Raw genomic sequence first — 16,615 nt, 5'->3', positions numbered from 1 at the left:
GCGGAGCACAGGCTCCGGACGCGCAGGCTCAGCGGCCGTGGCTCACGGGCCCAGCCGCTCCGCGGCATGTGGGATCTTCCCGGACCGGGGCACGAACCCGTGTCCCCGGCATTGGCAGGCGGATTCTCAACCACTGCGCCACCAGGGAAGCCCCTGCTGCCTTTCTTTTTGGAACCCAGGCATCCTGGCCCTCAGCCTTACCCGAGAGACACCTGGAGCGCTTTTCCCTATCTTGCATCCTGGTCCTGGCTTTCTACCCCCAGGGCCCACATCTCACGGCCTCAGCAGTGGGGATGGTTTCCAAGGGTGAGGTGGTGCTGTAGGGCTGTTCCTTCCTCATCCTCTTGGCCAGACACCACAGGTACAGGGATGGGGGAGGCGAGGGCTGAGGTTCGGTGGGGCTGGTCATCTCAGGGAGCCCTGGGGTCTCAAGCTCAGCTGTGGCGCATGGTGCTGCCAGCCTCCCTGGGCGAGAGTGTTCCTTGGCTGATGCCTTCTGGGGACTGGGGTAGTGGTCCAGTGGGCCAAAGTCTCTCCCTCTAAGGCTGAGGGGGGCCCCAAATCAGGGCTGACCAGGCTCTCTCAAGGGACCAAGGCACCCCTGAAAAAAAATCCCAGACACTTTTGCTCTCAGTCTTGGCTGTCGGGCTTCTGTTTTCCCTTTTCAAAATTCAGCTTTGGGGTCACCTCAGAGAGGGCCTGTCCAGAGAAAGGGGGTCCGTAGAATAGTTTCGAATGAGGTGTGTCGACCTCTCAGAGAGCTGGGGCTCCCGCCCATGGGTCTTGGCTGCCCTCTTTGGTCTTTGCTGTCCAAGAGTGCTGGCCTGGCCTCCCAGTCCTCCCTATGGAAGGATCCAGGCCCCCATCCTTGCTCCAACGTTTCCCTAGATTCTGGTTCCTCCAACCTGCTGTCTCTCTAACTTTGTCCTCCTGAATCCCAGTTTCCTCGTAGAATCCGGGTGGGCAGGGTGCCTGTTACCCATTTGGAGGCTGTTGGGAGGGCTGGAGTTGGGAGGGTTGGACCTGGACAGATGCCTTTCCACAGCCCCCTTTGGTGGGAGATTCCCTCTAGGCCCAGGCTCTTCATACCCCCGTCTTCCGGGTCTCTGCCAGGCTCGTGGGATAAAGGGATGGGGTGGGGGGGCGGGGTTGGATATCCCTCTTGTCTGCTCAATCCCGCGCTAACAGGACACTCTCTCTCTCTCCAGGTGGCTTTGATTTTTGTGTCGTGTTTTATTTTCTCCTCCATCCGAATCGTTTTTCTCGTTGACCGTTTTTTTTTCTCTCCGCCTCCCGGAAGAAAAAAAAAAGAAAAAAAGAAAAAGGAAAAAGCAGCCCTCCCAGCCTCATGCTTCTCCTCCTTTTCCTTTTTTTTTTTCCGGCAAGAAGAAAAAAAAAGAAACCAAAATCTCCTCTCCCCCTGCAGTGACTCCCTGCCCCAACCCTTCCTCTGGTTCTGCCTGTACCCCCCTCACCCCCTCCGGCGCCCCCCCTTCTCTCTCTCTCTCTCGCCCCGCTTCCTGTGCATCGGGCCCCTTTCCTCAGCTCTGGGCTGGGGGCTTTCCCCCGATGTCTGTCACAAGTTAAAAAGGGTTTTTAAATTGTGGCAGCAAAAGCTTTTTTCTCCCCTCTCTCTGGCTGATTTTGATGACTCGTGTTTTCTTTGTTTCTTTCCCCTTTTCTTTCTTTTTTCTTCTTTTATTGTCTCCTTTCTTTCTTTCTCTCCTTCCCTTTCCAAGGTCCGGCTCACCTGACGTTAAACAGCGAAGGTATGGTTTGAAGTTCTGGCTTGGTTTGGATTGGATTGGATGGCCCCCAACCTGCACCTGGATTTTCTGTCCACCCCCCCCTTGCCCCCCTTCCCCCTCCTCCACTTGTCCCGCCTCCTTCCTGCCTTCCTACCCCCCTTCCTCTGCCTTGTCTTTATTTTATTTGGGCGCTGGGGTGGGGGGGGCTGGTCCCCGTGTGTGCGCTCCCCTCTCCCACCTCCCCCGACACACTCATCCGCCCTCATCCCACCTTGGTTTCTGACATCAAGAGATGTTTGAACTCCTGCCGTTGTCTCCAGTCACCTTTTTGCGTTTTCCTGATAGTGTATCTTACTTTTTTTTTTTTCTTTTTCTTTCTCATGGTGGTGTTTTATTTCCTTCTGCTCATTCTGATCATTCTTTCTTTTCTGTGAACCCCAATCAAAAGAGAAAAGCATGGGCTGGAGGAAGTGGACTTTAGGCACCCCCGTACACCCTCCCCCTGCCGCTGTGGGAGGCCCCCTTTCCACAGCTGTTCCCCCCACCCCCGTACACCCTCACCCTGTGGCTTTTGGATGTCTCCTGACCCTGTTTGATAGATGAGGACATTTAGGTCCAGAGAGATGAAGTGACTTGCTAGTGATTACGCAGCGCTTAATTGGTGGTACCGTTGGGACTGCTCGTCTATTTTTAGCCTCCCTTCGACCAAGTCTTTACCATCTTTAAAAGCCCTCGCGTTCGGCAAACCTCTGTCCCCCCACCCCCGTACACCCTCCCCATGCCGCTGTGGGAGGCCCCCTTTCCACAGCTGTTCCCCCCACCCCCGTACACCCTCACCCTGTGGCTTTTGGATGTCTCCTGACCCTGTTTGATAGATGAGGACATTTAGGTCCAGAGAGATGAAGTGACTTGCTAGTGATTACGCAGCGTTTAATTGGTGGTACCGTTGGGACTGCTCGTCTATTTTTAGCCTCCCTTCGACCAAGTCTTTACCATCTTTAAAAGCCCTCGCGTTCGGCAAACCTGGAGACAGACCCCGGGAGTCCTGACCTTGATCCCCCGCTCTGACCTCCCTGTCGCTGACTCCCTCCCAGATCCTCAGGCACTGCTTCCTGCCCTGGTGTCCTCTGTTGGGGCTCATCTTCCATAGGGACGGGGTGCTGTCCTTAGCCTGTAGGCAGGAGAAGCCTACAGGATGAAGGCTGGGCTGTGGGGAGAGACTCAGATCAGGAATTTGGGATGGATTTAGGTCTGGGGAGGTAGCGGCCTGGGATTCTTGCAGGGATGTGAAATTATGGTAAGAAATGTGGGGAAAGAGGAAGTCCCGAGTGGGGAGTCAGGGCCTGGTGGGTTTACTCACGTCCTTCTTGCATCTCAGTGCCTGGTTCTGGGTTTGCTGGCTGTGGCTCACCTTTGTCCTAGATGAAGCCCTGAAGGATCCCTAAAGCCACCCCTCCACCTCCCGAAAGGCCACAGCCCAGGTGTTATTCTAGCTTCAGTTCTGGGGATTGGGGTTGGAATAAGGGCCCAGACGAGGACTTTTAAACTCCATTCTTGAGTTCCCCTTAAGAACCATCCTGTGGGGTCTGGCAGTAGGTGTGGTGCCTGGGAGCCTGTGGTCAGGGCTGGGTGGAGAACTTAAGGCAGCCTGGAGGCCAGACGTGGTGACACGTGCCTGTGGGACTCTGGAGGCCGGGGCTGGGGGCTCTGGGCGGTGGCGAGCGGGAAGTCCTCGCCGAGAAAGGCCTTCCTACATCCACTGTGAGCTCAGCCAGGCAGGACCTCCTGGTGTGCGCAGCCCTGCTGAGGGCACAGTGGAGGGACAAGGAGCAAACAGAGCGCGTGGCCCTGCCCCTGGGAAGCCCCTCCGTCTAACTGGCCAAGAAGTGGATGAAGGCAACGTTGAGAGCACTCACTGTAGTAAAGGAACAGGTGTAGAGGGAGAACCAGCTTGCCTTGAGGATGGGCAAAGAAGAGAAGAGGGCTTTGGTGCGGGAACGGGGCGGTTTTGGAAGAGGGGTGCTCTGTCAGGCTGTTGGACTAGTCGAAGAAGAGGAACCTGGCCCAGCAGAGCATGGCCGAGAGTGGGGAAGAATCTGGACGGGAGCTCAGGGCCCCCAGGGCCAGAGGTCTGGCCTGTTTGCACGTTGTTGGGCAGAAGGGGCTCCTGAACCAGCAGCGAGGCCTCTGCTCCTCTGCTCGTCCCCCCGCCCCTGGCAAGGAGGGGTAGGTCAGTGGTCGTGAGTCTGACGGGGTTTGTGGGGCTGATGGTTCCCGGTTTGTCAACTGGCTCCTTCTCCAGAGGCCCTGAAGCGAGCGAGTCCCCAGAGCAGCACCCCACCCCGACCCTGTACCTCCAAGCCGGCCCTCTGCCCTGGACAGGGCCCTCCATCGCCTCAAGGCTGGGGTGGGACTGCCTGGGTAGCCCCCTGTGCCTGACTCCCCAATTCTGCTTCTCCAGTAGGGTCCTTACTGTTCTCCGAGGGGGGGGCCGGGAGAGGAGGAGCCAGCGATGTGCACCAGCCGACAAAAGGTCAGTGACCCCATGGTCCCCAGAGAGCCCAGCCCTCACCCTCTGTAGGCCAACTTCACTTTCTGGAGGGCAGCTGAGTCAATAGAGGCATGTCCCCTTCAACCGCCTCTGAGGTCCACCCGCAGTACCTGCCTCGGTGTAAAGGGCCACAAACCTCCATTTCTTTCCCAAAGCCCAGTTGTCCTGATGACCTCTTTCTAGAACACGGATGTCTTTTTTTTCTTGGCTGCGCTGATCTTAGTTCCCCGACCAGAGCTTGAACCCATGCCCCCTGTGGTGGAAGTGCTGAGTCTTAACCACTGGACCGCCAGGGAAGTCCCCACAGATGTCTTTTTGTGGCAGTTGTTCAGGCCAAAGAACAGGGATGACTAGAAAGTAACTGTTTCTCTGGGAGGGTGGCTAGGCAGCAGGGTCAGCCCCCCATTTAACCATCAAATTCTGCAAGCACGATAGGTGTCAGCCCAGAGAGATTCTGGTTGGGAGATGTGGCATTTATAATAAGTTATGTATCACATGCATCACCTAAATGCGCCTTCACAACCCCCTGTGGAAGGGCTCATTGCCCTTGGTTTACAGATGAGGAAACTGACGCTTGCCAATGCCCCTGAGGCCAGCCCGGGGCCCTTTATCCTGTCTCAGGGCTGTAGGTTTCAAGCTCCTTTTTTTTTTCTGCACTGAGGCTGCCTCTCTCTCTCTCTTTTTTTTAAAAAAAATAATTTTATTTATTTAATTTATTTATTTTTGGCTGTGTTGGGTCTTCATTGCTGCGCACGGGCTTTCTCTAGTTGCGGCGAGAGGGGGCTGTTCTTCGTTGCGGTGCGCGGGCTTTTCACTGTGGTGCCTTCTCTTGTTGCACAGCACGGGCTCTAGGCACGCGGGCTTCAACAGTTGTGGCACGTGGGCTCAGTAGTTGTGACTCGTGGGCTTAGTTGCTCCGCGGCATGTTGGATCTTTCCAGACCAGGGCTCGAACCTGTGTGAGGCTGCCTCTCTTAAGAGACTCTCTTCCCTAAGAAGTTTACAGGGCAGTGTAGCAACCCCTCAAGGAGTTCCAATGGGTGCCAAGCCCTGGGGCTATCAAGTCCCATTCTTTAGTACTCGCTGTTCTGTTGGCCTGGATTTCTGCCATCCCTGCCCTCTTCCCCAGCCATTTGGTGTCTCTTTCAGCTGACTCTCGAAAAAGCAGCCAGGCCACCACACTGGAAGTCTCCCCCAGACTCCCCAGGCAAACCCAGAAGCTGCTCGGTGTTCCCTTTGTCTACACATCCATTACATCACTCGCCACACGGCGAGTAACTGTCACTTTACCTGTTTGCCTCCCCAACTCGACCGAGCTCCCTGAGGACAGTGATTGGGTATTTTCGTTCGTATACCCCTGGTGCTTTCCACAGCTCCTGGCACATATGTAGGTGTGTGCTCAGCAGATTTATTTTATTTTTTTATTTTTAATTTTTATTTTTAATTTTTTATTTTTTTTGCGGTACGCGGGCCTCTCACTGCTGTGGCCTCTCCCGTTGCGGAGCACAGGCTCCGGACGCGCAGGCTCAGCGGCCATGGCTCATGGGCCCAGCCGCTCCGCGGCATGTGGGATCTTCCCGGACCCGGGCATTGTGTGTCCCTGCATCGGCAGGCGGGCTCTCAAACACTGCGCCACCAGGGAAGCCCAGATTTATTTTAAATGGGTGAATGGGCTCTGTTCTCAAGGGGCTCATTGATGTTCTAACAAAGAACTACAACAAAGTGTGGTACGTGCAAAGTATAGGGAAAGTGCAGACTTTGTGCAGAGGAGTTAATTTATTCATTGATCTAGAGAGAGAGGCAGCACATACGCACAGAGGAAGTTACATCCCAGTGTAAGAGTCGTTTATCTGTGGAATGGATTACAGTTTATGAAGCCTCACCTGGTCTGGTCTCTTTCTAGATGCCCACGGCGACCTGTGAGGTAGGCCGATGATGAGTTCCTTTGTCCTGAGGAGGAAGCTGGGTCTTAGAGATGTTGCCTCTTGGCCAAGGTCACAAAGCTGGTGCAAGAGCCAGCATTAGTGCCCAGGTCTTCTTTCTCACATCACACTTCCTCTCAAGGGAGCAGTACAAGATGTTACTAGGCAGTAAGTGCCAAATGAGCAGAACAGACAGCTGTAGTGCTTGAGCATAGGGAGGGGCTAAGGGGGCTGGAGACCTTCCCAGAGGAGGGCTTTGAGCTGGGCCTGGAGGGGGCAGCTGCTCTGACCCCCCCATGGCCGTTAGAGATTCAGGACCACAACAACTGGTCTCTAGCCACATTCAGCTTGACCGCGGATACTTGTGGGGCTCCACATTCCCCGACCCTGGGAGATAAACAGGTATCAGCAATGACCCCCTTCCAGTGCCAGGGACTATTAGGAGTGGGTAACTGTTCAAGTGCTGCTGGGAGTTGTAGTTCCAGGGTCGTCTGCGCGGTGAGGTGGGGGAGAGCGCCCCCTGCTGTTTCAGGTCTCGCTCCTCTTAGATCTGGTTGGTGCTCTTCTGAGAAGGGTTGGCAGGGCAGCCCCCACGTGCTTACCTGACACACTAATCCCTAGAGGTCCTACTGCCTCCTCCTCACTCAGGGGCTATCTCTGTCCTTCCTACCACCTTGGGTTTTCTTGTTCGCATTTGCTCATCTCTTTTCTGTCGCTCTCCCCCAATTCTTTTAGGTTCCCTCTGGCTGCTCCAAGCCTCTTTCCATCCCTGGGCCTACCTGGGTCCGTGGCGGTGACGGGCGTTGGAGAACATGTAGACTCTGGCTCCAGAGTGGCTGGCTCTGACTCCTCTCCTAGGAGACCAGAGCCAGAGCCCAGAGGAGTCGAGGAATGGCCTCATTTCTCCGCTTTGCCTTGGCAGCCGTGGTCCAGCCTTAGGCCCGCCTCTCCTTTTTACTGGCCTCTTTTGTTCTGTTCCAATCACTTTTTCACGTGGTTGCCTCATTCTTTCCTTTCTTTGTTTGACTCTCCCTTTAATATTTTCTTTGACTGCAGTGAAGGTGAGGGAGTGGGAGGGGAGGCCCGGCTTCAGGGAGGGAGTAGGATGCAGAGCAAACTCAAGGTCAAGCACATTCCCTTTTCTGGTCCTTGAGCCACTGGCTCTGCCAGTGCCTGGGCAGCAGGCCTGGTTGCTATGGAAACAGCAAGGCCCTGAGAAACCCTTGTCTTCCTTTCCTGGGAGGTCTCTGTCCCCTTTTCCTTGTGGGCCCTCTTCCCATCACCCTTACCTGTCCCCTCCCAGCTTGCCCTCGTCTTTATCCAGATTGCTTCCCCCCATCATCTCTTGCTCCCTCACAGCTCTGCGCTGACTTCATTTCCCTTCTGTCCCTCACGGTCCATCTTTCTCCTTCTCTACATGGCCTCCCTCCACATCACCAGTCTTTCCCTTCTTGTTTCTCCTTGACTCCTCCTCTTTGTTTTCTGGCCCTTCCCACTGTAGCCCCAAGGTAGGCAGAATGGGGCTTGTGGCTGTCCCCTTGTGGCCCATGCCCCACCAGCCTCGCTGCCCTGTGACCTCAGGAAACCGGGCCTGGCCAGCTGCAGTGAGTGCCGTGCCAGGCTCTGGGGCAGCAGCTGGTGCCTTGGCATCCGGAAGCAGTGAGGACTGAGTCTGTGGGCAGACTGCCCGGAGGGAGAGAGTGGGGCCGTTGTGCAGGAGAGAGGCATCTGCAGGAGGTGCACCCGGAGAGCCACGGCTTCCACACGCGGCGCCTGCTGCTGGGGCCCGGCCCACAGGGGGGCAGGGGCCTCTGAAGGCCACGTGTGACCCCCGCACCGGCATCGTGCCCTGCTTCTTCCTGGGCCTGGGGGCCTGTGCTGAGAATCTCTGCACTCCGTGAAGGCCCTTGGCCAGCCGTCTTGTTCGCCCCCCATCCGCCCTGCAAGGTGGGTGGGCCCAGCCGTTGTGCCACCGTCTGCTGGGAGGAGAAATGAGTCACTGTCAGAGTCCAGGTCCTCTGTGGTCCCTTGGCTCCGCGGCCTGTTTTCTTCCCTCTGTGTGGGCTCTGGCTTGTGAAGGTGTGGGGCTGGGACCCACCTTCCTTCCACGGGGCCATTGTCACCCACTTACAGAACGCTGAAAGTCCCTAAGGCCCTCCCAGTTGTTTTCACTCCTGTTTAAAGCGTGCCGGTGGAAGGAGCCCCATGCAGGGCGCTTACCCATGCACGCACACTCACGCACACACGCACGAGAGCCGGGCCTGCCCGTGCACTTTTGCCCCCTGCCATCTCCTGGCACACAGGGTCCCACACCTGCCCTCTGGGGACCCTTGGAGGCTCTCTGCCTAGGGCCTGTCTGTGCTGTCCCCTCAGATTGGACTAGGAAGCTGGGGGCGCGGTGACAGCTGGCATGGTGGCCACCTGTGTCAGCCCCGCCCAGTGGCCCACTGCTCCCTGACGCACATCCTGCCACCTGCATCGCCCTCCCATGTGTCTTCCCCCGCCTCCTCCACCCATTCTCCTCGTCTGCTCACTGCTACGAAGTGGGCCTACTGGTCCCATCCCATGTGGTGAGGCCTCAGACTGTCCCCAGGCACTGAGAATGGCCATCACTGGAGAAGAGGCGGGAGGGGGAGGTGGGCTGCACTCAGGAGACCCTTGGTGGCCCCGCCATAGGGGGGCACTCTGGGAAGATGGCCGGTGCAGTTTCTCGTTGCTCTGCCACATCCTTTTGTTAAGGGGGGTGGCCGATGGAGGGCCAGTGGGGGAGGAGACAGTGAGAGTGTCTGCCTCACTTGGCCCTGTGGCAGCTTAGTTGTCAGCTGTCAGTGTGAGAGCCACTTAGCAGCCTCCTGCTTTGGAGACAGACATGGGGGAAGCTGACTTCTGACAGCAAAGAAGGCAGGGTCCAGAGAGGAGGGCGGACAGCACGGGGAGGGGAGAGAGCCTAAAGCTTGCAGTTGGGATCGGGGGGCTCCCGGTGTCCAGCACCTGCGCCTGGGTGGCTGGAGGGGAAGAGAGAGGGTCTGGAGTGCCCTGCCCCACTCGGCCCTCTCCCGTTTCCCCACCGCCGCATCCAGGCAAGGAGGAGTTTGTGGCGACCTTCAAAGGCAATGAGTTCTTCTGCTATGACCTGTCACACAACCCGATCCAGAGCAGCACGGACGAGATCACGCTGGCCTTCCGCACCCTGCAGCGCAACGGGCTGATGCTGCACACGGGCAAGTCGGCCGACTATGTCAACCTGTCCCTCAAATCTGGGGCCGTCTGGCTCGTCATCAACCTGGGCTCGGGAGCCTTTGAGGCCCTTGTGGAACCCGTCAACGGCAAGTTCAACGACAACGCCTGGCACGACGTCCGGGTCACTCGAAACCTGCGCCAGGTAGGGGGGGCAAGAAGCAGGCCAGGGGCCAGCTGTATCTGGGACAGAATGGGAGTGGGGAGAGCGGGCCGCCTGGGGTGCGGGGGCGAGGCGTCAGGGCCAGCAGCAAGGCGTGGTTCTGAAGAAGGTTTAGGCCGCGGGGAGGCTGGGAGGGTCCAGGAGCGCAGCCGCAGCGCGCAGGCTTCAAGGACCAGGATGCTGCGCTAGGGAGGAGGCTGCCCCGGGGCCGGAGCCCGAGGGAAGAGGAAGGGCCAGGCTCCGATTGGGGCCAGGGGCTGGGTTCAAGGGTTGGGGCTGAGGAATCAGGTAATCTGGCAGGAGGGCGATTCGGGGGCCGGGAGGAATGAGATAGAACCTGAACTGGCGGGGCCCTGGGGGGCTACGGGATGAGGAGACTCTGGCCAGACTCTGGTTGAGTCGGTGTCCCATTAGGGCAGGAAGCCTGGGCCATGTGGGGTGGGGTGTGGCCTGCCCTTAGGCGGGGCCTTTCTAGAGCAGAGGCAGGCCTGGGCTCAGAGCAAGGTCGGGGCAGCAGGCGTGAGAGGGGAACGGACTGGCGGACTGGCGAGGTGCTTGGTCTTGCCTCTCGTCCGGGCAGTACCCTCTCTCTCCTGTCCCCTCCTGTCCCTCCAAAGGGGCGCAGGCTCTCCCACGGGTCGGTGGCTGTCTTTCCGTGGCTTCCAGGCCAGCCCATGCGGGAGCTCGAGGAGACTCTTGGGGCAGCCCCTGCCGGCAGGACAGAGTCCTCCGCGTCCCCTCAGCTCCACCTCCCAGAACCCCCCACCCCGGGGGCCGATGCTTCTGGGCATCGGCGCTGTCCTCTCAGTGCAGCGGCCTCTTCGCCTCTCACAAGGCACAGGGTGGCTATGGCAGGTGAAGCATTCCCTCTGGCCGGGCTTCTGCTTGACAGCAGCCTCCACAGCTTGTTTCCAGCCCTGAGAAGTTCCCGCCTCAAGCAGAGTCCAAGCCAGACCCTTCTTCCAAAGCAGGAGAAGCCGCTGTGCATCCTCAGGGGCTCCTGGATCCACTCCTGACTCCATGCCCTGATCGCTTGGCACCTGGGGCCCAGGTGCCCAGACTCTTGCTGGTCCTTCTCTCCGGGTCCACCAGTTTCTGTAGCTGGTGGCAGGGACGCTTTTCCAGCTCCACCCCCCAGCAAGCTCAGTGCGACCTGGAACACGGAGCCTCTATGGCCTGGGAGGTGCTGTCTTGGCTGGTTTGCAGCCCTTCTCTTACTAGGTATCGGCTCTGTATTTCCTGGTTCTAGCTGAGCTTCCTGGTGGCTGAACTTGCGATGTCTCTCCTCTTCACCGTCTTTGTGACCTGCCCTCTCCTCCTCCCCTTCTTCCCACCGAAGGGCTCGTGGTGGGCAGGGGCTGGATTCTGGCTGACCTCACGCTGTTCTTACCTGCTCTTCTTCAGCCCACTGAGCGATGACCTGATGGGGAGTCCCCCTCCTCTGGTGCCTTCCCCTTGCTGCAGGGACACCGTGGCTAACCCGCCCGCCCTTTCCGAGCCGCTGTTCCCTGCTCTAGTCGGGCTCCCACCCAGGCACGTGCTCTCAGTGAGCCCCGAGCTCGGAAGAGCGGCGCTCCTCCTCAGGGTGGCGCCCCCTTCGTGTCGCATCATCCCCTGACCCTCCCAGAGGGCTGTCTTGTGTTGTCACCACCGTCTGAGCAAACCTGAGTGTTTGCGCTGTTTGTCATACTTTTAGGTGCCACCCACATTTACTGCAGGGGTGGGCGGAGTTGCCTTCTTGCTGATGTTCCCTCCCCAGGACCAGCGCTGTCACCTGGTACTGCCTCTGGCCACACGCTGCAAGCCCACAGTCCGTATCCACGTGTCCTTTGGCCAATGTATTGTCCATCTATACTGGGTACCGAGGGAGAAAAGACATGGGCCCCGCCCTCCCAGCCCTTCGGCTCTTGAGGACACAGGATGAGTCTGTTAAAAGTGAACAGAGCAAAGCCACACAAGGGCCAACTGAGCGGCAGGAATCTTAAACATTCTAGGAACTCGAGAGACTTAGGAGGGAGAGGTCTGTGACCAGGGAAGGCGGGAACGCCATACGGAGGGGGTGAGGCCTGGCCTCAGCAGTACTGAGTGTGGACAGGGACCCATAGTAGCCTCTTCCCGGGGCTCACAGAGTCCTGGGTCTGAGCTGGTAACTTGTGACCACGTCCCCCTGGCCTGCTGTACTGGACGGGTCAGAGCAGAGTCAGGTCATGTTGACCTGAACATGAGCCTTCGGGGCCAAAGAGGGTGTCTGCTTTAAGACTTTGATAGAGAGATCTCCTTAGAAAGGGTTTCTGGAGAGATTTATTTGAGGCCAGTCCACATCCGTAAATATGAGCTGCAGCCCTTTTTTGGTCATCGTGACCATGGGGGATGGAAGGGCAGCCCTAAGGCTGTGCTCTGGATGCATTGCCCTTGCTCAGGGCCTAGCCTGTGGCCAAGTCCATCTCAGCAGGCCTTTTGAGTGCCTGTCTTTCAGGGCTTCTAATAATTTATTGGGTCCTGTTGTCCCTAGAGCAGTGGTTCTCAACCGAGGGCGGAGTGCCCCCCAGGAGACACTTGGCAATGTCGGGAAGCATTTTGGGTGTCACAGCTCGGGGAGGGTGCTACTGGCATGTAGTGGGTAGAGGCCAAGATGCTGCTAAACATCCCACAATGCACAGGGCAGCCCCATAGCAAAGAATTATCTGGCCCCAAATGTCAGTAGTGCGACAAAGGGGAGAAACCCTATGCAGACGCATTTATACAGGGGCCACGTGGTGTCCTGGGATTGGAAAGATCCTTTTATGATCTTAGGAGTGACGTTGGGTTGAGAGTGGCCAGGAGCAAAGACGGGGGTGGGGGGGTGAGGTAAGAAATGACATCTGCTTCTGCCTTTAGGGTAGATGGCTGGGATCTGAGGACACTGGGATCCATGTTGTTTTCCCCAAGTGATTAGAACAGCCGGGGAGACTGCCTCCTGGGGAGAGCCTGCCCCAGGACAGGCACTGAGGGGTCTCCCTTCCTCTTGGTCCTGCAGCTTTGGGAGACTGGAAGGAGGCAGAATTTCACCCCCCTCCCCTGAACCAGATAGTGATCCCCGGAATCATCCAGAGACTCCTAGAACATTGCAGTCAGGACCGGAGGACACCTGACTGAGACCACACCCTGCTCTTGCCCTCCTCTCCCTCCGAGCCCAGGCTTGAGGACCCTGTGCCCGGTGGTGTCTCTTGGGGGATCTTTGCAGGAATAATTCCCTCTGAGGATTCCCTGAGGCCTATTTTTTTTTTTTTTTTTGCGGTACACGGGCCTCTCACTGTTGTGGCCTCTCCCGTCGTGGAGCACAGGCTCCAGACGCGCAGGCTCAGCGGCCATGGCTCACGGGCCCAGCCGCTCCGCGGCATGTGGGATCTTCCCGGACCGGGGCACGAACCCGTGTCCCCTGCATCGGCAGGCGGACTCTCAACCACTGCGCCACCAGGGAAGCCCTTGAGGCCTATTTTTAATCCTGGGCCCACCCTCCTCCCACACCCAGTATGCCTCCCTCCACCATGCAAGCCGAGTGCCAACCCAATTCATCACTAGCCAGCACCAACTCTGGAAGACAAGCTGGCTCCCAAAATATCATGTGGAGCTTCCACCCGCCCAGCTCCCATGAGGCCGTTCCTCAGCGGGGAGATTTTCGGGAGCCCCCCTGGGCCCCAAGGAGGGACATCCCCCAAGGATGGGGCCTGGCAGGCACTTGGGACTCCCTCCCCTTCCGGCCCGGGTTGCCCTGTCTCTCCGGCCTGTCACACGCCCCATCTTAGGGCCTAACTGTGCTGCTCTACACACCCTGTCTGTACTGGCTTCCCGAGCTGCCCACCTCGTTCCCACAGAGCTCCCGCCAACACCACCGTTCACCCTCCTTTCTGCTGGATGAAACCCTAGGGCTGGGGTTTGAGTCGGACAGACTGGGTTCAAATCCCAGCTCTGCCACTAGTTGGAGTGACTTGAGGCAAGTAATGTAACCTCTCTGCAAAGTGAGAGGGGCTTCTGAGGACTAACCGAGGTGATGGCCTGCGCCTGGCACCGCGTGAGCAGCGGAGGGCTTGCTGCCGTCATTATTGTTAGTTGTGGGTTTTTTTTTTTTCCAACCCTTCAGGCCCAGCTGAACCGCCACCTTTTTTGTAAGGCCTTCCTTGATCCTCCGGGTCCCCTGGCCAGTCTCCCTCTTTGCTGTGTTCTGGCCCTATCATCACACTCCGTCTGCATGGTCAATAATTTGTGTTCGGGCTTCCCTGGTGGCGCAGTGGTTGAGAATCCGCCTGCCGATGCAGGGGACACGGGTTCGTGCCCTGGTCCGGGAAGATCCCACGTGCCGCGGAGCGGCTGGGCCCGTGAGCCATGGCCGCTGAGCCTGCGCGTCCGGAGCCTGTGCTCCGCAATGGGAGAGGCCACGGCAGTGAGAGGCCCGCGTACCACAAAAAAAAAAAAAAAAAAGAAAAATAATAATAATTTGTGTTCACCTCTTTTCTCTATTTCTACATGGTAAGCTCCTTGAGAGCTTAATACCAGCAACTACTGAATGTTTTTATTTGTTTTTCTAGTGGTTTTGCTGGTTCCTTTGGGCTCTTTCTTGAAGCCAGTTGGTGAGGTTTTGGACATGAAGATCCAGCAGATCTATTTCATACGAGCCCAGAAATATCTCTTGTCCTCTGGGAAAAACTCCACCTCACTTTACTCTCCCGCCCCCTCAGAGTCTCCTCAGGACCTGTCCCTTTCTTACAGCATTGTTCAGATTGCACCCTCACATCTCTCTTCCTCCGGAACCCCCAAGTTCAAGGGTCTCTTTTCTCTTTTGTATCTCACCTAACTTTTCTAACAATCCTGTGAAGTGGGAGATACTCCTATTTCACCAGCGAGGTTGAAGAGCTGGCCCAACCAAGGCTGTCCCGCAGGAAGTGGGAGGATGGGAGTCTGACTCCATTTTTCTGCCTCCCGGGAGGGCCTGGCTCTCGGCCTTGGTGCACACTGCTAAGGTGCCTGTCATTCGTCTTGTGGTACCGCCGTTCTGGGGTGTTCCCAAATCTTGAACCATCTAAATGTTCTGCTTGTCTCTTGGAAAAGTGGGCCCCTCTTATCTCTGAGTCCTCTTTTCTTTGTCCTGATCGTCCCTTGCTCAAGCTCCACAGAGACTGCCTTCACTCAGACTTTTGTGATTTGTGCGCATAATCCCCTTCTTGGCTTTCTTGAAGGGCTGGAGCTATGCCGATAGATCAAGGTGAAGATGGGGTAAAGTTTTGTCAAAGGCCCTTGGCCATGGTAAGGTACACTTGCTACAGTGACTGACTTCTTCCCTCTGTGACTTGATGCCCTCCTCCCTCATCATGCACTGTCATCCTTGTGCTCCTGGGCTCCAGGAGCCCTCTAGCTGTTTCTGTGGGTGGGGCAAAGCTTTCCTTGCTTATTTGTTAGTCTGAAGCCTCAGCCCTCCCGATCCCCGGCATCCGGGAAGGCGTGGGCTGCTGCGTCACAGGTGCCAGGATGGGTTCCAGTGGAGGCTCCACTCTAGTATTTGGCCACAGTTGCCCCCTCGGGCATGATCACCATGGACCGGGTTCTGGATCTGCAATACCTAGGTCTGGAGGGGCCCTGTCTCGCCCACCACAACCTCGCTATTTATCAGAGGAAGCCCGGATCTCTTGACACATCAGTGGAAGGCCCTCTCAATCTTGTTTCTTTCTTTCTTATTTTTTAATTTGGCTGTGCTGCACGGCTTGCGGGATCTTAGTTCCCTGACCCGGGATTGAACCCGTGCCTTTGGCAGTGAAAGCGTGGAGTCCTAACCACTGGACCACCAGGGAATTCCCTCAATCTTGTTTCTTAATTCGCTCTTGTACTTGTTAAAAATTGAAGTTGTCCATGAAAGTCGAAAACTATTTTTTCCTCGTTTTAGTCTCCACAACCAGTTCTAATTTAAAAAGAGTAGCAGCTGCATTTTTACCTCCAATGCCTTTTTTCCCCTATCTTGTTTGACTAGTGCAGTGATACCAGAGCACTTGTACCTTTTTTGGTGCCATGGATTTAGCTGCCCTGTTCCTTGTCCTGACTAGTTGGCCTCTTCATTTCCCAACGGTCCTACTGGCTGATAGGACCAATCCTTGTACCACGTGTTATCCCCTGTTCCGGTCTCTGCATCTGCAGTTAGACTCTTGTCTTCCTGCTATGTAAACTGTTTCTGCATCACTAATAATTAATATTGGTTATTTAGTACTTCTTCTAGCTGCTTAATATTGAATTCTGTTATTTTTAATGATACAAGGCCCTTATTAATTGTCTTACTGAATTAGTCCTGTGCCCACTGGTTATAATAACTCTCTAACTAATGGATCTGTCTCTAGAAGACCTCTCTTTCTCACAATCACACTCTTGGGCGCACAGTTTAGCATTTGATGGACATCAAGCAGTAGTGTCCCAATATCTCTGACACACTAAGTGAAGCTGCCTCAGCCCCTTTGCCATCTCCTCCTCAAAGGGTAATTTTGAAGGTGGTTCTTTGACCATGAGGAGAGGAAATGAACACAAAGCCACATGGGGGTGGGGCCTCTAGAGTCTGGGGTAGAAGAAGCTGGCTTATAGTTTACAGAGGAGTAAGGGATTTTAGAGGGAGGTGGGCCTCTCTGTTCCTTTTTATGGTGTGGTATGTGGGGGGAGTGAAGTTTTGCTGCTGGCTGTGGGGAGCGGAGGTGCAGGGGTCTGTGGGTGTGTGTGGAAGGAGGCTGGGCTGCTGGGAAAGCCTGACCAATTCCAGGGACTTACAGGAGTGGTGGTGGTGAGGGGGTACTTCATTCTGGGAGGAACAGCTGCCCAGAGGAGCATAAGAGAATAGGTGTGGGGTGATTGAAGAACTGGGGAAATTTGGGGGAAATATGGACTCTGAAAGGTCAGTTTAGGCAGGAAGGAGGAGTCAGTTCTCGGTGGGAGGGGGGAGGGGAGGGAGGAGGTTTGGGATGATTAGCTCTGATGTGAGAGTGAGT

At 56.5% G+C, this 16,615-nt stretch overlaps 1 protein-coding gene across 7 annotated transcripts in view; it reads left to right on the top strand.

Moving 5' to 3' along the window:
• Nucleotides 1-16,615, top strand: part of NRXN2 (neurexin 2) — a 102,310-nt gene that overhangs the window by 16,407 nt on the left and 69,288 nt on the right. For 5 of the 7 annotated variants that reach the window (XM_024133240.1, XM_024133243.2, XM_055091517.1 and 2 more), the window contains exons 3-5: nucleotides 1,740-1,769; nucleotides 4,210-4,281; nucleotides 9,301-9,602. In XM_024133240.1, coding sequence (XP_023989008.1) covers nucleotides 1,740-1,769; nucleotides 4,210-4,281; nucleotides 9,301-9,602 — 404 coding nt within the window. The remainder of the gene's footprint in view (nucleotides 1-1,739; nucleotides 1,770-4,209; nucleotides 4,282-9,300; nucleotides 9,603-16,615) is intronic. The other 2 variants (XM_055091516.1, XM_024133241.2) reach the window with 2 other exon arrangements.

Source organism: Physeter macrocephalus, chromosome 16 (genome assembly GCF_002837175.3).
Source record: "Physeter macrocephalus isolate SW-GA chromosome 16, ASM283717v5, whole genome shotgun sequence".
Taxonomy (NCBI): Eukaryota; Metazoa; Chordata; class Mammalia; order Artiodactyla; family Physeteridae; genus Physeter; species Physeter macrocephalus.
The sequence above is the reverse complement of the archived record's forward strand: the minus strand, read 5'-3'. Positions and strand labels throughout refer to the sequence as shown.